Source organism: Nicotiana tomentosiformis, chromosome 8 (assembly GCF_000390325.3).
Source record: "Nicotiana tomentosiformis chromosome 8, ASM39032v3, whole genome shotgun sequence".
Classification (NCBI taxonomy): domain Eukaryota; kingdom Viridiplantae; phylum Streptophyta; class Magnoliopsida; order Solanales; family Solanaceae; genus Nicotiana; species Nicotiana tomentosiformis.
Genome location: NC_090819.1, coordinates 32,514,820 through 32,538,619, shown reverse-complemented (window position 1 = coordinate 32,538,619; position 23,800 = coordinate 32,514,820). Strand labels below are relative to the sequence as shown.

At 40.9% G+C, this 23,800-nt stretch overlaps 3 protein-coding genes across 3 annotated transcripts; 1 reads left to right on the top strand and 2 right to left on the bottom strand.

Annotated features, from left to right (window-relative positions):
* The first annotated feature begins 394 nt into the window (after positions 1–394).
* On the top strand, positions 395–754 carry LOC138897275 (uncharacterized). Its single transcript, XM_070183239.1, has one exon. The coding sequence runs from the start codon at positions 395–397 to the stop codon at positions 752–754; it is 360 nt and encodes a 119-aa protein (XP_070039340.1).
* A 10,759-nt stretch (positions 755–11,513) lies between these two features.
* On the bottom strand, positions 11,514–11,993 carry LOC138897274 (uncharacterized). Its single transcript, XM_070183238.1, has one exon. The coding sequence runs from the start codon at positions 11,991–11,993 to the stop codon at positions 11,514–11,516; it is 480 nt and encodes a 159-aa protein (XP_070039339.1).
* A 2,888-nt stretch (positions 11,994–14,881) lies between these two features.
* LOC138897273 (uncharacterized) lies at positions 14,882–16,781 on the bottom strand. Its single transcript, XM_070183237.1, has 2 exons — positions 16,293–16,781; positions 14,882–14,974 (listed from the first exon to the last, which is right to left on the bottom strand). The coding sequence occupies exons 1-2, from the start codon at positions 16,779–16,781 to the stop codon at positions 14,882–14,884; spliced, it is 582 nt and encodes a 193-aa protein (XP_070039338.1).
* Positions 16,782–23,800: the final 7,019 nt, after the last annotated feature.

The window sequence follows — 23,800 nt, the reverse complement described above, 5'->3', positions numbered from 1 at the left end:
TAATTATGCTAAGTTGTATATCCAGGAAATAGTTAGGTTGCATGGCACTCCAATTTCTATTATCTCAGATCGAGAGGCGCAATTCACAGTTAATTGTTGGAAAAAATTTCATTAAGGTTTGGGTACTCAGGTGAATCCTAGTACAGCTTTCCATCCATAGACCAACGGGCAGGAACAACAGACTATTTAGACACTCGAGGATATATTGCGCACTTGTGTTCTTGACTTCTAGGGTGGTTGAGATGATTATTTGTTGCTCGTAGAATTTGCCTACAACAATAGTTAACATGCTACCATTCAGATGTCACTGTTCGAGGCTCTATATGGTAGGAGATGTTGATGTCCCATTGGACGGTTCAAGATTGGGGAGGCAAAGTTAATAGGGCCGGACCTCATGTATCAGGCTGTGGATAAGGTCAAGATCATTAAGGAATGGTTGGAAACTACTGAGAGTCCCCATAAGTTCTATTCAGACATGCGTCGTAGGGATTTAGAGTTCAAAGAGGATAATTGGGTATTCTTGAAGGTTTCCTCCATGAAGGGTATAATGCGGTTTGGAAAGAAAGGGAAATTGAACACCAGGTATATCGGGCCGTACAAAATCATTAAGAGGATTGGTCAGGTGGCTTATAGGTTTGAGTTACCTCCAAAGATGTCCTTATTTCACCTGGTGTTTCATGTGTCTATGTTGAAGAAGGTGGTTGGAGACCCGTCGCTCATTGTTCTTGTAGAGGCTATTGAGGTTAATGAATAATTGACTTATGATGAGATTCTGATTGATATTTTTGACAGACATGTTTGAAAGCTGAGATATATAGAGATTGACTCCGTGAAAGTACTATGGCAAAACCAATAGGTTGAAGAGGCCACCTGGGAGGCCGAGGAAGAGATGGAGAAGAAGTACCCCCATTTGTTTGAATAACTATGTAGTTGTGTTCTATGAAAATGTGAAGAGCTTACTTTATATGAATTATGTTCCGCTTGCACAGTTTGTGTTAAAGATGCTCCTTTCTAGTAATATATTGTTTATGAGATCAAACATGGTGATGTTTTCATGCTATGTTACGTTGATGGATTTTATATATGTTGTTAGGATTGGTTTATAGTATTCTCTGACAGGTGGATAGGCCAAATTACAGGGCCATTTCTAATATATTCAGTTATCCCAAATAATCATTGTGTCAGAAATTATATGCTCAAAATGTGTTTCAATTGCTCCTATTACATTATGTCCTCCTTCAGGAATGTATTCAAGTATGGTTTATCTATCAAAATGTTATGTCTCCAATTCATGTTTCAAATGCAAGTTTATTAAGCTTAATGTTGGAAAGAAAACTCAATGTGCTTAAGACTCCTATTGCTCATTTACATATTTAAAGTCTCGACTCCAAATGCTCGTATTATTCATAACCTATGATGATGCTTGAAAGTGAAAGAAGTAAGTATGACATAAAATGTGGCAATTGTGCCAAGAATGAAAACTACACTTATGGTCAATAGTGCCAATGAAATAAAAGGATGTGTGAAAGATTATGAAATGAGTTTTAACTTCTTTATATAATAAATGATTTGGGAGTATCTTTAGTCACTGAGGAAGGGTATGCTGATATAATCTAACCCTAAAACTACATGTGTCATTATAGGAGTGATGGAGGGGTAAACCCACGTATTGGTGTGTTGCAGTTATTCTTCTTAAAAGGGATGAGATTGATGTGTTGAGATTATTCCCCTTAACTTGGATGAGATGATTGCTAGCGAAAAGTGATGTCGACTGGTCTCGTCCAAATCACACCTCAGTTTCGGATTGTGAAGCGGTCGATTGCAGTAATAATACCCACCTAGGAGTCGGGATCGAATCCACATGGAGAGTAGATGGGATTAGGTATATATTCGGACTAAGCACGTAAAGTGTCTAAGATACACTTCCAAAAACTGTGTTTTGATTCTACTTCTAAATTATGCTACGGTTTGCAAATATAAATCTAGAGAATAATATATTTGGTTTTGTTTTTGAAGTATGTAAAATGTCTAGGGCTATGACTTGCACATAGGTGTTTGCCTAATGTGTTGTGGGATTTAGAGCTCAACACACAATTACCCACTCAATACCTCTCGGTAATAGAGTGGTTTTGCCTAATTTGGCTTTCTCAAGCCCAAATGGGTAATGCACAAAACAGTTGATAGATGCTCAAGTCGGGTTTTACTATCTCTAGATTCAACCCTTTAATTGAGACTATCAATTTCTTGAGTTCATCCCAATTTCTTGTTAGCCAAGCTTTCCTAGACTAAGTATCTATTTCTCAAGTAGAGACTAAGTCAAATAGGCTTGAATCAATGTTTGCAACCACTAATTCTACAATTGTAGGAAGAATTGGCTAAATATTACACACCCAACCATATACAAGTCGTAAATCAAACACCCTTAAGGTACCCACCCTAGGGTTGGGTCACAACCCTAGCTAAAAATTTAGCTACTCATAGTGTGGGTGATGAAGATAATAAAGAAAAAAAGATGATTAAACTCATATTTAATGATAAATAGATGAAAATCCAATGTAAACTTGACAAGCTATGATAAACTTTCCTAAAATAGTAAAGAAAAACGGCTATCAACTTTCAGATATTCAAAACTTAACCTAATTTCGTGAAAGTAGTCTATTTATACAAAGTTTGAATTTTTGAACAACAATGCCCATCATGAGGTTCTGCGGCCGCACAATTCTGTGTGCGGTTTGCACTTTTCTTCAACTCTTGACAGGAGTAGAATCTGCGGCTGCACAATTCTAGAATGCGGCTGCATCTCTTGAGTTGTGCGGTCCGCATAATTCTGGGTTCGGCTGCACATTTGATTTATGCGGCCGCAGAATTATAATGCGGTTCGCAGTTCTTGTTGGGCTTGAATTTAAAACTATCTGAATTTTTACTTCTCCCAACGCACAATTATTGTGCGGTACGCACTTTACACTGAAGCTCTGTTGAATTTTCTTCTTGTTCTGCGGCCGTAGACAGAATTCTGCAGTCTCTACTTTAGCCTTTTTGCTTGATTTTTGTCCTTGTTCAAAATCACTCCTTCTCGAGTTGAATTTCATTACTTTGGCTCATTTTCCAATACTCCTACAAGTTAGCATATTTTATCAGTTTTCGGGAATACCTTTAAGCATTTTTGAACTGAAATGAAAGTCAAAAGGCCAAATAAGTAGTCAAAATTCCTACTTATCAACTTCTCCAAACTTAAGGTTTTGCTTGTCCTCAAGCAGATAAGGTAATTCCCACCTCCACAAGAAAAAAGCTATTCCAGCTATGCTAAGGTGAATCAAACACACATCAATTGGGACCAACCATTACCCACACACTCATGAATCATCAACAAGGCAATGTTTTGAAGGTTAAAGCACAAATAGCTCTAATATGACACTTGAGCATCAAGAGTTGAATTTACTCGTCAAGGAAGTTTGCACTTTCATGTAGGTCACTGTGGATCCCAAACTCCTCCTCCTATACTCTCCGTTAGCTCATCTCACTTAAGAATGTAACACTCAATTTAATGATTGGTGAAAACTTTGCTTATCACTCTCAAAAGAATGTCACAAGTACGACTCTAAGTACCATATGCTTGCCTATCATATAAATCACCACTAATGTTAGCACACTCTGCTTGAAATCACATATGGATTTTTCGGAATGTAATGAAGGCTTTTGGACTAAGGTAGGAAATGTTCGAATAGAACGGATTCATCTTTCCTTCAGCACTCCATTTTTTCTTTTTGGCTCATGCTTTGCCGACTCTTTGAGTCATTTTCTTTTTCCTTAGGGGACCTAGAGAGACTTGACATCACTCTTTCTTGGTCATGATATTTATTTTCTCCTTCTTTGATTTCTCCATGCTTTGCACTTTTGCTTTTCTTTGAATCCCTTCAAACTCTTCAATTTATTCACTTTCTTTTTGTGTTTTTCTTTTGTTCTTTATTTTTCTTCATATCTTTTCTCTTTTTGTACCTTGATACCACTTTCAAACTCCTCGTCTCTCCCCCAAACTTATGTTTTCGCCAATTTGCTTCTCATGAGTATTAAGGCAATCTCAGGAGCCAATAGAGGGTCACTACAAAACGGGTAAAGACTTATAACATGGTTATCAAATGAGAACGGCTTTAGGATCAAAAGGATTGACTAGGGATAACATCACTGGTGGGCCATGGAAAATTTCAAAATGGGTTAAGGAGAGCCTACAATCACTTCTCAAGCCAAGAAAAATGTAGAATTTTGCCTAGAAACACATGCGGGGCAAGTTCTAGACTATTCACACGGGTACTTGGACTTGTAACAAAACATCTCACCTCTCACACAGCTAGATTGTTCAAAAGGATGGAGTCGAGGGCCCACAACAACTATATTCAAGATTGAAAATCACGAATGGTTCAACTAAACCACTCAATGATTGCATAAGTCAACGCAAGAGTTACACGGTCACTAACTAGAGCTATTTCTTTCCAAGAACTTGTTTTTAATAATAAGCAAGTAGTTAAGTGTGTTGGTATCAAGTGAATCATGCTTGACTCTTCTATTTCCACTCACTTAGGTCCTCTTATTCATTATTACTACTTTTTTTTCGTAAACATCAAAAATGAACTCAATCACTTAAGAAAGTTGTCACACCATTCATCATTGGAAAGAGTCACCCGGTTCATACAAAAACCACCTTTGGAAAGAACCGTGGCATTAAGAAAACTAAAGGATTATTCATAACTAAAACATAAAAAGAAGCTACTAAATAAAAAAGAAGCTATTAAAGTAAATATGAAGCTAGACTACTAAGAAAACAGAATAAATAAGCTATGAAATAAACTATTGAAAGAAAAAATGAATATACAAACCAAAAAAGAGAAAGAGAATATATACATTAATAGAGAGAGAAGAATATATACTTAATGAAAATAAAAATAACAAGAGAGTATTATAGTTATTACAAGCCAATGTCAAATGTCATATCAAAATAAAAATAGACCACCCCCCAAAATAAGAATAAGCATTGTCCTTAATGCTTAACAAAAATTAAAATAAGGAGGGATAGGGTAGAGAGGTCTCCCTATGTGGTCTCGGTATCCATAGCAGCATCACCTCCCTCAGGCTCCTCCAACTGGATCTCCTCATCCTCTGCTCGGGGAGCAGCTGGGTTGGTGAACATCTGTAGCACCCCCTCATCAGTGTGGGTAGCACCGTCTGGCTCCTCAGACTGGCCAGCTAGTTCCACTGATGGTGTTGGGTCTGCTGGAACTGATGGATATATCCCCATCAGTAAGTCAAATGGAAGATCCCTAGTGGCTGTTATCTTGGTCACTTCTTGTCTTAATTTGTCAACTGATTTTCTCGATGCCTGGGATTTCCTCATCTTCTTCACCTGCTTCCCAAGCTCCTCCATTGCTCCCCCATGTGCCACCAAGGTGCCCATGATGGTCTTTTGATTCTCCAATATTTTCTTCAAAGTTTCCTCCACTAACGGAGGAATCTGAGGTGCTGAGGTAGAGGTATGAGATGCAACAACACTGGATAGGTCAGACAACTTTGCAGTAGTTGTCTGCATCCAACTATTGAGACTCGCCAGCATCTGGAAGACTCGTAGCACAGAGAGTGCATAAGCTGAGGAGGAAGGCACTGGAACCGATGATGATTGTAACTGCTCCGCCATAGTAGGCTCGCTCATAGGCACTCGGCCATACTAGGATTTGTATCTCGACCATTCTGGACTCGCTCATAGGCGCTCGGCCACAGTAGGCTTGGTATATAACTTACCGTCTGATCAGAGGTTGCCCAATAAGGGCCTGCCCATTGATTATAGCTCGATGGTAATGAAAATACTGTAATACTATATATAGGCTCTCTGCTCTCTTGACTAGAAGAAGACAATACTCAATTAAATATGAAGTCCTGATAAGGAGAATACTGTAATATATATAAATTTGGGAGTATGAAATTCTCTTTATGCCTCGTTATCAAACACATGTAATTACGAGATCATGCCAAAATGAAAGAAGGGCTTAACCTTAACATACCTGGAGTAGGGAAAAATCCGTATGATATTCTTAATAACGATTACACCGTACTCTCTTAGAACCGAAAAATCCCATTGCTATTATAATATGGAGTCTCGTATGAATTTCCAAATCCCCTCACCTTCGTTCTTGGCTTTGCCTTTCTGTATAACTCCCTTACCAAATGGAGTTTGATATTAATTCAAGATAAGTGTAGGGATGGTTATCGTCCTTCGCTTTGCATTCTGTATAACTTCCTTACCAAATGAAGTTTGGTATTAATTCAAGATAAGTGTAGGGATGAGTATTGTTCTTGGCTTTGCATTATGTATAACTTCATTACCAAATGAAGTTTGGTATTCATGATAAGTGTAGGGATGACTATTATGACTTCTCTTTCTACGTGTTTGCAAGGAGTGGATTAGGATATTATCCATGTGTCCTCTTAATTCAATGGTGTAAAGTCAAGAGTCACTTATCCAATATTCCTACACTTGCTGCCACGTGAGGAGGGGCTTTGTCCCCTACAATTATCCACAAATCCTTAATTACATGGTTAATCTCCCATTATATCAATAATTAATCAATTACTCACATAATTAATAATTATCTCAAATTACCTAAAATACTACGCATTTTTAATACACTTTATACATCATACTATCATGGTCATATGGTACCTTGTATGGCACTAGTCCAAATATATGAGGTATTATAGATTGTCCGTATTTTATCCCAAATTGCCAAACTTCGACGAAACTCATCTCCTTCTATTTGTTTACCCTATCTCCTTCACGAATTTACTCATCACGTTTTTGAAATAGCATAATGCTTATAATCCCAAAATAACCTCATTCTCGAACTTACGTCGATTAACTTACGACGAAACTTTAAGGTATGTAAACACGATACGTAACACCGATGGCCCTGAAGAACTTTCGTCCTCGAATGTTTATTCGTAGAGACTTTGGGAAAATTTTGCCAGAGTCTCCTTCGTACACTAGATTAAAACCAATTGTACGTAGTGAGAAAACATACTATACGTGCCACATATGGCCAATGTCTACAAATAGCAACACTTGGTCTCACACAGCTGTCCATTATAATTTCTGAAAGTCAAAAATAAGATCTTACCTGATGACCTACTGGCCTGAATAGAGTTGTGCTGAAGAATCCCACCTCGAGCCATATTTTTAGTTTGAAATAGGTGGGGGTATTTAGACTTCATTTCTTGCCCCGCTTCCCACGTCATCTCTTCCACATTCTTGCGTCTCCATAAGACCTTCAGAACGGCTACCTCCTTATTGCGTAGCTTGCGGATTTGTCGGTCAAGGATGGCAACTGGAATTTCCTTCGTATGACAAGTCCTCCGTAATCCATACATCATCCGTGGGCACCACTCGGGTAGGATCGCCGATGCACTTCCACAACATTGATACGTGAAAAGCCGGATGGACAAACTCCAATTCCGAGGGCAATTCTAAATCATAAGCTACTTGGCCCACTGTCCAAATGATCTTATAAGGCCCAATATACCGTGGGCTAAGCTTGCCTTTCTTGCCAAAACTCATCACACCCTTCATAGGTTACACCTTTAAGAATACCCAATCATTAACCCCAAACTCTAAGTCTCGTCGCCACACGTCAGAATATGACTTCTGATGACTCTGGGCTATCAACAGTCGCTCCCGGATAAGCTTTAATTTCTCTACGGCTTGCTGAACCAGGTCTGGCCCATGTAACCCAGATTCTCGAACATCAAACCACCCTATAGGAGATCTGCACTTACGCCGATACAAAGCCCCGTACGGAGCCATCTGGATACTGGAGTGGTAACTGTTATTATATGCAAACTCGATAAGAGGTAAATGTTCATACCAACTTCTTTTAAAATCTAACACGCATGCTCTTAACATATCCTCGAGCGTCTGAATTGTGCGCTCAGCTTGTCTATTAGTTTGTGGATGAAAAGATGTGCTAAGATTCACCTGACTCCCTAGACCTTTATGAAATTAACTCCAAAAATGTGCAATAAATTGAGCCCTAGGGTCAGATATAATAGATGCATGGTATTCCGAATAGCCGCACTATCTCCTTAAAATTTAACTTTGCATAGTCTTCTGCTGTATATGTAGATCTGACCGGTAGGAAATGAGCTGATTTTACGATCCTATGGATTATCACCCATATGGAATCGAACTTACAATGAGAACGAGGTAAACCGGTGATAAAGTCCATGTTTATCAACTCCCATTTCCACGTCGGGGTCTCTATAGTCTGCATTAGCCCTCCGGGCTTCTGGTGCTCTACCTTTACCTGCTAGCAACTAGGACACTAAGCGACAAACTCAGCAATGTTCTTCTTCATATCGTTCCACCATCACACATCCTTAATGTCATGATACATCTTCGTCGAACCAGGATGAATGGAGTACCACGAATAATGTGCCTCTAACATAATCATGTCTCGTAGCCCTGCTATAGCTGGAACACACATACGACCCCTATATCTGAGAACCCCATCTCCCTTGAGCTCTATAATGTCTTTTTCTGATGCAGAACTCGCTCTCTCAACATGACCAATTCTGGGTCATCGTCCTGCCTCTCCTTTACTTCAGCTATGAGAGATGATTTTACAGTATTTTGGAGTACAACTCCACTATCGCCAGAGTCTACTAACCGAACCCCCAAACAAGCCAATTGATGAATCTCTCTAGTTAATTATTTTTTATCGGCCTCTACATGTGCTAAGCTACCCATAGATCGGCGACTTAATGCATCTGCTACAACATTAGCTTTCCTTGGATGGTAGAGAATGTTTACATCATAATCTTTCAATAACTCAATCCATCACCTTTGTCACAAATTCAACTCTTTTTCTTGAAGATATATTGTAGGCTTTTATGATCTGTGAATACATCAACATGAACACCATATAAATAATGACGTCATATCTTAAGTGCATGGATAACCGCAGCTAACTCGAGGTCGTGGGTTGGATAATTCTGCTCGCTCTTCCTTAACTGCCTTAAAGCATACGCAATTACTTTCCCATGTTGCTTCAGGAGACATCCTAACCCGACACCTGAGGCATCACAATACATTGAATAACCATCTGGACCCTCTAAAAGTGTTAAAAGTGGCGCTGAGGTCTACCTGTTCTTGAGTTCTTCGAAACAATGCTCGCAAGCCTCTACCCACTGAAACTTAGTTGCTTTCTGTGTCAGCTTCGTTAATGGTGCCGAAAGGGAAGAAAAACCCTCTACGAACCTCCGGTAGTATCCTGCTAAGCCTAGAAAGCTACGAACCTCTATCGGGGTGGTAGGTCAAGGCCAGGATTTCATAGCCTCAATCTTCTGAGTGTCTACCTTTATACCTCCATCGGATACAATGTGCCCCAAGAATGCTACAAACTTCAAACAAAACTCATATTTAGAGAAGTTAGCATATAATTTATTATGACGGAGGGTTTGGAGTACCGCTCACAAGTGGTCTGCATGCTCATCCTCTAAACGTGAATAAGCCAGAATATTATCAATAAATACTATCACGAACAGATCTAAAAGTAGTCAAAATAGGCTATTCATCAAGTCCATGAATACGGCAGGTGCATTCATCAACCCGAAGGATATGACAAGGAACTCGAAGTAGCCATATCAAGTCCTAAAGGCTGTCTTGGGAATATCTTTCTCCCGAACTCTAACCTGGTGGTACCCCGACCTCAAATCTATCTATGGAAAGCATCTAGCTCCCTGCAACTGATCAAATAAGTCATCTATCCTTGGAAAGAAGGGATACCTATTCTTAATAGTTACCTTGTTCAACTGCATATAATCGATGCACATCCTCAGCAAGCCGTCTTTCTTTGGTACAAACAGTACCGGTACACCCCAAGGTGAGGTATTGGGCCTGATGAAAACTTTCTCCAGCAAATCGTTTAACTGCTCCTTCAACTCCTTCAATTTGGAAGGTGCCATTCTATACAGAGGGATGGATATTGGTTGAGTTCCCTGAAGCAAATCGATGCCAAAACCAATCTCTCGCTCTGGTGGAATACCTGGAAGTTCATCTGGAAATACATCTGCGTACTATTTGACTATTGGAATAGACTGAAGTGTAGGTATCACAACATCTGCATCTCTAACTCGCACAATATGATAAATGCACCCTTTGGCGATCATTTTCCTCGCCTTCAGATAGGAAATAAGCCTACATCTGGGTTTCACTATATTACCTACCCATTAAAGGACTGGCTCACCTGGAAAATGAAATCTAGCAGTTTTTGCTTGACAATCAACTATGGCATAGCAAGCTGCCAACCAGTCCATGACCATGATAGCATCAAAATCTAACATCTCTAGCTCAACTAGGTCGGCTGAGGTTTGACGACCACAAACTGACACCGTACAACCTCGGTAAACCCGTCTAGCAATAATCAATTCTCCAACCGTCGTAGATACTGCAAAAAGATCACTAAGTATTTCAGGAATTATACCAAACTTCCCCGTGACAAATTGGGTAATACACGAAAAAGTAGATACTGGGTCTATCAAGGCATAAGCATCGTGAGAGCAAATGGTCAACATACCTGTCATAACGTCTGATGAATACTCCTAGCCCTGTCGACCTGCTAAAGCATAGCTACGATTCCGGTTACCACCTGAACTAGAACTTCTACCTCTGCCTTGACCTCTACCAGCCAAAGACTAAGACTCCTGCCCTGAAGGATGCACAAACATAGATGATCCTGTTGCTGAATTTGCTGGTTGTGCCATACCCCAAAAATCTCTATTTGGGCAATCTCACATCATATGCCCCGGACTTCCACATGTATAACAAGCATCGGAACTGGCTCGGCATTGGCCCAAGTGCCCTCTACTACAGACGTCATACCACGGCAAAAATTACCATGTCTGCCTTGAACCTCGCTATCGCTGCAAACCTGACGCCCGTGAGCTCTCACCTGGTCATGACTGAGTATAACGATCATACATGTAACCCTGTAACTGAGATGGCAGAGGCCTAGGTGGCTGTTTGAAGTATTGGGGCCTATAACTGCCCTGAGACTGCTCCTGAGACCTGGCAAATCTTATCCTCTTATGCTGCCCTGACTCAATCCTCTCTGTACCCTTTAGCCGATGCCTACCCCTTTCTATATTCTGAGCGAATGCCTGAATCCGGAGATATCTATAATATCCTGCAATTCAGCGGTGGCACATGCCTTGGTCAACTCTGGGGCCAATACTGCTATAAACCTGTGGATCCTGTCCCGTATAGTAGCAACTTTAGATGGTGCATATCTAGCCAATGAGTCAAAACAAAGACTATACTCTCGAACAATCATATTTCCCTGCTTGAGGGCTAGAAACTGATCGATTCGAGCCTGTTGGATTTTCTGCGGTAAGTACTGGTCAAGTAAGGCATTTGAAAAATTCTCCCAAATAGCTGGAGGTGCATCACGTCCCCTGGACCTCTCCCATCCCTCGTACTAAAAGATGGTTATATCTTGGAGTCGAAAAGCTGCTAGCTCAACTGTCTCTTTCTTCGTGGCATGCATAACCCGAAATATCCAGTGAAGCTGATCTATGAAATCCTGCAGGTCCTCCCTTTGATCTATCCCCATGAACTCTGGGGGAGTCAATGCAATAAACTCTCGAACCCTTGAACTCCCAGACCCCTCAGAAAATCCTGCACTAGCGGATGCCTTAACTTGCTGCTGGGTAGCTACCAGTTGTGTCAACAAATGCACCGCACTCCAAAACTCCTGATCCGATGGAAGCGGAGGGGGAACTGGATGTGAGGTCTCCCTAGGAATCTCCTCAGGTGGTGGAGGAGCCGGTAATGGCTGGGTAGGGGTCTCTCCCTGGGCCTCTGATTGGGCCCCATATACTAGGGGTACCCTGCTTGTCCCCTCACCTACTGTTGTATCTCTCCTCTGACTAGCCGTAGACTTCCTTGGCACCGTCATCTGCGAATGAAAATGCCAACACGTAAGTTTAACTCAAATTTTCTATAACTCAGTTCAATAGCACGATTTAGATTTGAAAGAAGGGTAACCAACTCCTAAACGCCCTGTAGTCCCCTGCTTATATAATGTAGTGCACCACACATCTATAAATAAGACCCTACTAGACACGTCTTTTAGACTCCCTAGGACAGAACTATTCTGATACCACTTTTGTCAACGCCCCGAGCCTGGGGTGGGGGTGGGGGGGAAGGGGGCAAGACTGGCACCCGTTGCATAATCTATCCTTGTGTACCAACTTGCGACTAAGGGGCTCTTAATATATAATGTCATACTTTGGCCATGGGCCACATTGCAAGATAAATTGCGAAGCAAAATATAAAACTGAATGGAAACCAACACTGACTAAACATCAATATAAAGCTAGGCCGGCAAGACCGTCATAAGTACTACAACTGACAAACCAACAAAATATACATACAAGGCCTACAAGCCTAACATACTGCACTAACTGACATGTTATGTCTACAAACCTCTACTGATGGATGTATCATGATTGGAATAGGACCCCGACCTACCCATAACCTATATACATGTATACACAAGATGTACACAAAACATTTAGACCCGGAAATTCTGAAGGACGTGGAGCTTACCGATAAAGCTAAACTCGGGCAACACCTACTGAGGAGGTTTGCCCGCCTGTCTATCTGAACCTGCACGCATGAAATGCAGCGTCCCAAGAAAAAGGGATGTCATTAAGAAATAATGTACCGAGTATGCAAGACAATAAAATAACTGAAAGCTAAAACTGAACTGATAATATAATAACTAAAGATGATACGGAGATATATTTACATGCTGATACTGACTCAACTCTCTTAATATAGTAAGTAAAATAAGTGTCCGGCCCTATAAGGCTCGGAACATGTAGCTGCTCCACCATAGTAGGCTCGCTCATAGGCGCTCGGCCATACTAGGCTTTGTATCTCGACTATCTGGGCTCGATCATCGGCGCTCGGCCACAGTAGGCTCGGTTGTAACTTACCATATGATCAGAGGTTGCCCAATAGGGGCCTGCCCATCGATTATAACTCGTTGGTAATGAAGTTTGGTATTAATTCAAGACAAGTGTAGGGACGAGTATTTTTCTTGGTTTTGCATTCTGTATAACTTTCTTACCAAATGAAGTTTGGTATTAATTCAAGATAAGTGTAGGGATGAGTATTGTTCTTGGCTTTGCATTCTGTATAACTTCCTTACCAAATGAAGTTTGGTATTAATTCAAGATAATTATAGGGATAACTATTATGACTTCTCTTTCTACGTGTTTGCAAGGAGTGGATTAGGATATTATCCATGTGTCCTCTTAATTCAATGGTCTAAAGTCAAGAGTCACTTATCCTATATTCCTCCATTTGCTGCCATGTGAGGGGCTTTGCCCCCACCTACAATTATCCACAAATCCTTAATTAGATGGTTAATCTACCATTAAACCAATAATTAACCAATTACCAACATAATTATGAATTATCTCAAATTACTTAAAATACTACCCATTTTTAATACACTTTATACATCATACTGGTATTATAGCTTGGACTGTATTTTATCCCAAATTGCCAAACTTCAATGAAACTCATTTCTTTCTATTTGGTTATCCTCTCTCCTTCACGAATTTACTTATCACATGTTTGAATATCATAATGCTTATAATCCCAAAATAACCTCATTCCCGAACTTACGTCGATTAACTTACGACAAAACTTTAAGGTATGAAAACGCAAGATGTAACACTGATGGCCCTGAAGATGGAGGTGGTGGCATGGCAGCTATCTCGGTAGAAGGCCCGGCTATTATGAAAGGCATGGAAGTTGTTGAAGGCATAGCAGCAGAATATGCAACTACCACTTATGGCTCATCAGAGTGGCCTACGGTAGTAGTCGACTTACTCTTGTTTTTCGGGTTACTTGGGTCCTTCAGAGAGTACCAGGAGAAGGGCTGCTTAGCACTTACCTTCATATCAAAGCTCTTGGACTCCACCTCTGCATCCGTGAGATACTCCGTGATAGTGTCGGGATACGGATAGGAGCTTTCACCCTGCCTGACAACCAAAGATATGCTGGCCGGCATGATGGCACCCACTTTAATTTGGTACCCGACCATGACAGATGCAACTAAGACTGCCCAGGTGATTGGAAGATTGTTTTCATTCCGGCTTGGGTTTATGCGACTGCATACAAATGTTTGCCACCCTTTTACTTCAAAGTTGAGGGTGTTCCGCATAATAGGAACCCCTGCTGTGATCCATTGTGGTGGTGGTCCTGGAGCTGCCAGTATCTCAGCTAGCCAAGGGCGAGCTTCATCACCAAGTGCGAACTTCTGTAAATACTGCACCGGCTCCATATCCTCAACCCCAAATAAGTGTTCAGGGTGCTCTAATCAAATCGTACTTTCAAGTTCCTCACCTTAGTCACCTTAGTCCCCTTCTTGATGTGCGCCACATTGGTGTAGAACTCCTAGACTAAGTGCTCCTTGGCAGACAATATGCTTTTCATGAACCATTTACACCCTTTTCTTTCCCAAAATTGTCTTAACACATTCAGGTTGTATCTATCCATATCTTTCAACACAAACTGCCGCTCAAGAGTGAGTTATCTCTGTGGCCACCACTCTCAGAACCTATTGAATGCAGTCAGGCTTAGAAACCTATCTTCCCAAACTTCCTTCTTCTTTGACCTCTCCAGGCCGGCAACTCTGGTATCACCCCCCGACCGTCATTCTGGAATATCATCATCATCATCAACCGTGACTGGTGCGGCGGTGTCTTAAGTAGATGAGGGCTCCATAGCCTTAATGTTCCCTTAAAATTACTCTCAGAAGAGGTAGGCTCATCTCTCAGTCGATATCTGTCCTGAGGCATCTGTGGCTGTGAAGGCACAGCAAGCTGCCTTTGCACTGAGTCCTCTAGATCTAACCATTTTCTGCAATACATAGCAACATGATTTAGCTAAAGTGCAAACACAGACTATAAAACAATTGTAGATAAAAATGTGGGCAAGCGGGGGAAGTGCGGTCCGTACAATTCTGAGTGCATCCTCAGACTGCCTTGTGCGGACCACACAATTTTGAAGTGTGGTCGCACAATTGTGAGTGCGGCCGCAAAATTCCATACCCAGTAGTACCAACTCTCCAAAGTTTGAATTTGCGGTCGCACAAATTTTCTGCGGCTTCATTTTATTTTCTACGGACGGCACAATTTTGAGTGCGGTCCGCATGTTGAATGCACAAAATTTTTCCCTAACTAAGGATTTGCCGACCACACAATTTCATGTGCGGCCGTACAATTCAAAATTAGACAGCACTGAACTTAGGTTTTTCAATTTTTTATTTTTGCACAATTTAGACACGGTATTGGCAAAGTAGACATGATACATGATTTACCCAACCCCCAATGAGTACATATAAAATTACACATACAATGTTAAGCACACATGATGAATCATCTGACATTTAGGCCAAAAGTTAACTACACTAATTAAAAACAAAAACTAAGAAAATTTTGAAACATCTAACCACGAATTGAACATACCAGTTATGAAGGATGCATGGGAGAATCTAGGATGATGAAATGAATGTGATGTTTGAAACAATTTTTTGTGCACTGTGCTTGCTTTTGTGTTAAGAGTTCAAAGCGCGTAAAGTTTGGAATAGTGAGAGGAGGGCCTATTTATAGGTTGACCAACTTAGGTCAAAATGTGCCGATGAGTGCGGCCGCACAATTTTGTGTGTAGTCCGCACTCTTTACCTGATCCCTCTGAAGATCTGCGGTTCGCACAAAATTGGGTGCGGTCGTAGATATTTGTGCAGACTGCACAATTTCAAATGCGGCTGTAGATTGGCCAATTCTCTACAATTTCAAACTTCACAGAGTTGCATTTTTAGGTCTCTAGTTGTGTAGCCGCATAAAGAATTGTGCGACCGCATAAAGAATTGTGTTGCCACAAACTCCTTTCTGCTGTGGCATGCATGATTGAGCGGTCCACACAATAAATGTGTGGTCTGCACTTTTTCAACAATAAAACATTTTTTCAAGCACAGTTCCTACAAAGCACACTCACTTGTGCAATTCACTTCAAAACTAGTTAGCACAAAACAAAATCTATCTATAAAGAAGAAAAAGAAGAATAAAAAGAAACATGGGTTACCTCCCAAGAAGCGCCTGATTTAACGTCGTGGCACGACACAGATTACCATCAATCACTTGAAATGAATTAATGCCACAACGTGGCCATCATCAACTTTTCCAAGATAATGCTTCACCCGGTGACCATTGACTCTAATCATTTCATCATTTTTATTCCTCAAGTCTAATTCACCAGAGGGTGTCACACTCACAACCTCAAATAGGACACTCCATTTGGACTTCAACTTTCTCGAAAACATCTGTAACTGAGAATTCAACAATAGCACAAGATCACCTTCTTTGAACTCCTTGTTCCGAATGTATTTGTCATGGAGGTACTTCATCTCCTCCTTATACAAGGAAGAACTTGTATATGCATGGTACCATAATTCATCAAGCTCATTCAGTTGTACCACCATTAAGTTGGCAGTGAAATCCCACTCAAGATTTAGCTTCTTCAGTGCCCACATAGCCTTGTGCTCAAGTTCCACCAGAAGGTGACAACCTTTCCCGAACACCAACCGGTATGGAGACATCCCAATCGGTATTGTGTAAGCCATCCTACATGCCCATAGAGCATCATCAAGTGTCTTCGACCAATCCATCTAGTTGGCATTCACTGTGTTTGACAAAATACTCTTCATCTCCCGGTTGGAGACTTCCACTTGTCCGCTTGCTTGAGGATGACAGGGGGTCGTGACTTTGTGAGTGACACCATACTTGGTGAGTAAGGTATCAAAAGATTTGTTGCAAAAGTGCGATCCCCCATCACTTATAATGGCCCTTGGAGTACCAAATCTTGTAAAGATATTCTTTTTCAAAAATGCCACCACACTTCGTGCTTCGTTGTTGGGTAGAGCAACGACCTCAACCCACTTTGACACATAGTCCACAACTCCAAAAATGTAGGTGTTCCCACAATAGCTACGAATTGTCCCATGAAATCAATTCCCCACACATCAAAAATGTCGATTTCCAAGATGGTTGTGATGGGCATCTCATTTTTCTTAGAAATCCCACCGGCCCTTTGACAGTCATCACAATGCTTGACTTGATCACTTGGGTCCTTGTAGAGAGTAGGCCAATAGAATCCACAACTCAACACTTTCGCCACCGTCTCGCTCCACCATGGTGACCATCATATGGTGAAAAGTGGCAAGCACCAAGAATTTCCACTTGTTCCTCCTCCGGCACACATCTTTGAATCACACCATCAGCACAAATTAGGAAGAGATATGGTTCATTCCAATAGTAGTCTGTTTGAGTTTCTTGCTTTTGTTTGAAGAGAGATCATTTGGTACAATACCACTCACAAGATAGATTGCTAAGTCGGTGAACCATGGTATCTTTGTCATTGAAATGGCTAGAAGTTGCTCATCGGGGAAGGAATTATTGATTTCAAGGCCATCATGTGGCCTCCCCTCCTTCTCCAAGTGAGACAAGTGGTCCGCCATTTGGTTTTCACTGCCTTTTCGGTCTTGGAGTTGTAGACCGAACTCTTGCAATAAAAGCACACATCTCATTAACTGCGCCTTTGAGTCTTTCTTGCTCGTTAGGTACCGAAGAGTCACATGATCAGTGTGGACAATCACCTTTGTACCCATCAAGTACGGGCGGAACTTCTCCATAGCAAAGACAATAGCATGGATCTCTTTTTCAGTCACTGTGTAATTGACTTGGGCATCGTTCATGGTCTTACTAGCATAGTCGATCGGATGGAAGATTTTGTTGATACGTTACCCCAAACCTGCTCTAACCTCAACATCACTTGCATCATACATGAGCTCAAAAGGCAAGCTCCAATCCGGTGCGGTGATAATAGGAGTAGTAGTAAATTTGAACTTGAGCAATTCGAATGCCTTTATGCAATCCTCGTTGAAATGGAATTTGGCATCCTTCTCCAAAAGCTTACACAGGGGGTTCACCACTTTGGAAAAATCCTTGATGTAACGGCAGTAGAACCCCGCATGCCCCAAGAAGCTCCTCACTCCCTTCACGGATGTAGGCGTGGGAGTTTAGAAATCACCTCTATTTTGGCCTTGTCGACCTCAATACCATTATTTGAAATTTTGTGGCCAAGGACAATGCCTTCTTCAACCATGAAGTGACACTTCTCCCAATTGAGCATCACGTTTGTCTCCATACATCTTGCCAAGACCTTATCCAATTTTTTCAAGAAATTATCAAAGGAATTCCCAACCACAGAAAAATCATCCATGAAGACCTCAAGAAAATCCTCCACCATGTCGGTGAAGATAGCCATCATACACCGTTAAAAAGTCATCGGTGCATTGCATACCCCAAACGACATCCGTGAGAATGCGAAAGTACCATAGGGACATGTGAAAGTAGTCTTCTCTTGGTCCTCCGAAGTAATAAGAATTTGATTGTAGCCGGATTATTCATCCAGGAAATAATAGAAAGCACGGCCGGCCAACCAATAAAGCATTTGATCAAGAAAGGGAATTGGGAAATGATCTTTCCTTATGACTTTGTTGTGCTTGCGATAGTCCATACACACTCTAAACCAGGTCACCGTTCTTATAGGAATCTACTTGTTTTTGTCATTGGTGACCACAGTCATGCCCCTTTCTTTGGGACACATTGCACCGGAGAGGTCCACGAGCTATCAAAAATGGGGTAAACAACCTCGGCATCCAACCACTTTATGATCTCCTTATTCACCACCTCTTGCATTGCTTCATTTAGTCTTCTTTGATGTTCAACGGAGGGTTTTGCATCCTCTTCCAATATAATCTTGAGCATACAAAAGGCGGGGCTTACACCCCGAATATCCGCCAATGTCCATCCGATAGCTTTCTTCCTCTTTCGTGGCACCTCCAAAGTAGAGTCTACCTACATGTTAGTCAAATAAGAGGGCTTTGTTGGAGGAGTCTTCCACTTTTCATGATGTAAGGACAATTTACGGGTTCATAAGTGTACGACCCCATTCCTTGTAATGCAATCACACATTCCACATATCTATCCTTCTCATCGTCATCGTGATTAAGCTATACAACCTCCAAATTATCATCAACATTCATCATGGAACTAGGATCATCAACAATCACCTCGGTCACTAAGTCCACAAATGAACAAACTTCATTGCTATTTGGTTGCCTCATAGATTTGCACACATGGAACACCACATTTTCATCACCCACCTAGAAGGTGAGCTCGCCGTCTTCCACATTAATAAGTGCCTTCCTCATACCAAGGAAAGGTTTACCCACAATAATAGGTACCTCATAGTCCACTTCACAATCAGGAATCACAAAGTCCGCCAGGAGGATGAACTTATCAACTCGAACCAACACATAATAAATAATACCCAATGGTCACTTCATAGTACTATCTGCCATTTGTAGCCTCATAGAAGTGGGTCTTTGTTGCCGAATCTCCAATGTTTTTAAAATTGAGCAGGGCATCAAGTTCATACTCGCCCCTAGATCACAAAGAGGATTGGCAAAGTCGGCGCTTCCAATGGTGCAAAGGATTGTGAAAGCGCTGGGATCTTCCAATTTATGAGCCATTGAGTGCACAATTGCGCTCACTTAATGTGTCATATTTATAGTCTCACAATTCATCAACCTCTTATTTGTCACCAAAAACTTCATGAACTTTACATATCCGGACATATCCTCCAAAGCCTCAACCAATGGCACATTAACAGATAAGCTCGTCATCATGTCAATGAACTTTTTGAATTGGTTCTCGCCATTTTGCTTGGAAATCCTTTGAGGGTATGGAGGAGGAGGAGGAGGCATTGGTGCCTTAGCCTTTGGCACTACCGATTCCGGTATGTCAACAATGTGTTTCTTACACGGGTTCACTTATTCTTGAGTCTCCTCCTCATTTTCATCAATATAAATTTTCACTTTGTCATTTACTTGCACCACATTGTTTGGAATCTCATCTTCTTGTATCACTTGTTAATTACCCACAATTTTTCTTTCACTTGAGATGGTTGCATCCCAACCTTTTCCACTCCTTGTAGTCACGACCATGGCATGTCCTATTTGTTCCCACCCTTCGGGCTCACCACCGTGTTACTTGCTAGTGCCCCCTTAGGACGAGTGTTTAAAGCTTGCGATATTTTCCCCAATTGAAGTTCCAAATTGCAAATTGAAGTGTTGTGAGAGGCTAGTTGAGCATCGAAGTAGGCATTCTTCTCCGTTATTTGTTTAAACATGTTCTCAATTCGCCCCATCTCATTGTTGGAAGAGCTAGGACCATGGGAAGGATAAGGCGGCTGGTTGCTTTGTTGTTGATACATCGGGTGACCCGAGTTCGTTTCCCAGCAACGACGCCAAATATTGGTCTCGCCCAAATCACACCTCAGTTTGGGGTTGTGAAGCGGTTGATTGCAACAATAATACCCAAATAGGAGTCATGATCGAATCCACAGAGAGCGTAAATGGGATTAGGTATATATTCGGACTAAGCGCGTAAAGTGTCTAAGATGCACTTCCACAAACGGTGTTTTGCTTCTAATTCTAAATTATGCTACGGTTTGGAAATGTAAAGCTTGAGAATAATATTTTTGGTGTTGTTTTTCAAGTATGCAAAAGATCTAGGTCTGTGACTTCCACCCAGGTGTTTGCCTAACGGGTTGTGGGATTTAGAGCAGGTTTTGTCGGTTGGGATTATTATAGCAATCAACATACAAATACCCACTCACTACCTCTCGGTAATAGAGTGGTTTTTCCCAATTTGGCTTTCTCAAGCCCAAATGGGTAATGCACAAAACAGTTGATAGATGCTCAAGTCGGGTTTTATTATCTCTAGATTCCACCCTTTAATTGGGACTATCAATTTCTTGAGTTCATCCCAATTTCTTGTTAGCTAAGTTTTCCTAGACTGAGTCTCTCTTTCTCCAGTAGAGACTAAGTCAAATAGACTTGAATCAATATATGCAATAATTAATTATACAATTATACCAAGAACTAGGCTAAATATTATACTCCCAACCATAAACAAGCCCTAAATCAAACACCGATTAGGTACCCACACTAGGTTGGGTCACAACCCTAGCTTGAAATGTAGCTACTCATAGTGGGTGATGAAGTAAATAAAGAAGAAAAGATGATTAAACTCATATTTAATGATAAACAGATGAAAATCCTATGTAAAAGTGACAAGCTATGATAATGTTTCCTAAAACAGTAAAGCAAAACGGCTACCAAGTTTCAGATATTTAAAACCTGACGTAATTTCGTGAAAGTACTCTATTTATACAAAGCTGAAATTTTCGGACAAAATTGCCCTTTAGAAGGTTCTGCGGTCGTACAATTTTTTGTGCGTTTCGCACTTTTCTTCAACTCTTGATAGGAGTAGATTTTGCGTTCGCACAATTCTGGAATGCGGCCGCATCTCTTGAGTTGTGCGGTCCGCATAATTCTGGGTGCGGCCGCACATTTGATTTTTGCGGCCGCACAATTATAGTGCGGTCCGCAGTTCTTGTTGGGCTTGAATTTAAAACTCTTTGAACATTGACTTTTGTGGCCGCATAATTATTGTGCGATCCACACTTTACACTGAAGTTGTGTTAAATTTGTTTTCTTTTTATACGGCTGCAGACAGAATTCTGTGGTCCGCACATTATCCTTTTTGCTTGGCTTTTGTCCTTGTTCAAAATCAATCCTTCTTGAGTTGAATTTCATCACTTTCGCTCATTTTCCAACACTCTTACTAGTAAGCATATTTCATTAGTTTTTGGTAATACCTTTAAGCATTTTTGAACTAAAAGGAAAGTCAAAAGGTGCAAATAAGTAGTCAAAATCCCACTTATCATCGACCCACACGACTTTGTGGTGAGATGGCTTAGCTGATCGGGTCGATATTGGATGAAATGTTGCGCACATGGTGGTGTTGTTATTAGATGTCTTGGGTGAGATGGCTTAGCCGATCGGGCCAAGATCGGACTCCATGCTAAAACCATGCTGGTGTATCGGTACTAAAGATCTCCAAACTTAAAAATATTGAAATTTAGGCGGCTTCGATTTGTTATAGCGGTACATACTCTTCTCATCTGACTTGGTGAGCCCGAATTCATATCGGGGTCTTATGTCTTTTGTTCCTTATGTATAGTGTTTTGAGGTATAGCCGAGGGCTTGTCACCGGCACCATCATATTACTCTTTTGTATCAATTAGATGCTCTGTAGATGTAGTGTGGGTTATATTTTGATTCGGGTAAGTTAAACTTGAAATGTTGTACTTGTAACACATGTTTCCACTTCTAAAACTAAGACTGTGTAAGGTATTTTGGGATTTTGTAATGAAATTACTAATGGTAATGAAATTGATGTTGTTTATTAAATCCTTTCATTGTCTAGCGAACGGTATGCGCCTTCACTTTATTCATGGGTAAGATAAGGTAGAAGGCATCAAGTAGGCTTGTTTGACTGGAATATCTAGGTTGAGCATCGGTTGCAATCCCCAAGGTCGCGGCGTGACATTAAGATGATGTAGTTTCATTTTATGATCTCTTATGGTGAGCTTTGGGTAAGGGTCATAGTGTTCTGGCAACTAAAGGTGTTATCTTGAAGGTAATTCAGAAGCAACTCAGAGAAACAGGTGAACTTGGTATTGGAAATGATCGGTTCTTTTGGTTCTCTTAATGTGGTATGGTTTTATCGATGTTTTGTGGCTATACTCTTGGGTTGAGAAACCGGTGTGACTTGGTTGAGTTTGATGGATTCGGTTTGGATGGATTGATCTTGTGCTAATGGGTTTCAAAGAGTTCTCGATGATTTCTACTACGGTTTGAGATGGATATTTTCTACCGGCATGAGGAGTACGTTATGTACTGTGATTTTCTCCTGAATGGGATCAAGTGGAAGGTTTCTGGCTGATGGGGTATGTATTTTGCTCGTGATTTAGAGTAGATAATGGGATTCTCGTATTTTTATATGATGGATTGTAAGATGAGGTGTGTCGTAGGAGATTGAGGTTTGCATGTGCAAATGTGATTCAGTTTTGACGGGAAGGTCATGAGTTCCAGACATTATGGATAGTTTATGATGTTTAGAAAAATGATAGTACTATTTGGTAATACCTGAGAAAAGTGTGTATTTCTAAAAAGCGCATTGGGTTTTTACTTGGGGAGGGTTGGCTGGTATTATAGCAATCACTTGGTGGATCGACTACTGGTGTTCAGATTTTCCTACGTGGCACAAAAGAATTATTGAAGTGTTTCTCGTGGGATGCTTGTGTATGATGGATGTGTCAGTCACTTTAGTAGTCGAGTTGGGATCAGATATGGAGATTTTTGTATTCTTGTCGCTTGGAGATTGGGAGTCTCAGAGGTGGATTATTCCTTAGTTGTGAACTATGGAAAATTTGGCCCGAGTTAGAAAACTTATAGTATGTGTTACGGTTAGGTTATGTGGACTTTTGGAAGGTTATTTATCTAATTGTAGATGATCGAAGTTGATTTGTGGGATCATTGGTAGGCGTAATGAGGATGTGCATTCTATGTCAGGTCGGATTTGTTAACTCAACGCTGCTATTATTATGGAATGTGTCATTCGGTTAGAGTGGAGCTTGTTCGTGTTCTGATATGTTCTGTGTGTTACTCTTCTAAGCAAGTATGGGTTGTGATTTGTTGGGTATTTGCACACA

Coding starts and splice junctions, on each gene's coding strand:
- LOC138897274 (XM_070183238.1), bottom strand. CDS start 11,993: ATGACGGTGCCAAGGAAGTCTACGGCTAGTCAGAGGAGAGATACAACA.
- LOC138897275 (XM_070183239.1), top strand. CDS start 395: ATGTATCAGGCTGTGGATAAGGTCAAGATCATTAAGGAATGGTTGGAA.
- LOC138897273 (XM_070183237.1), bottom strand. CDS start 16,781: ATGGATTGGTCGAAGACACTTGATGATGCTCTATGGGCATGTAGGATG. Junction 14,975..16,292: donor TGAAGCATTATCTTGGAAAA/GTTGATGATGGC, acceptor TATGTATTGCAG/AAAATGGTTAGATCTAGAGG.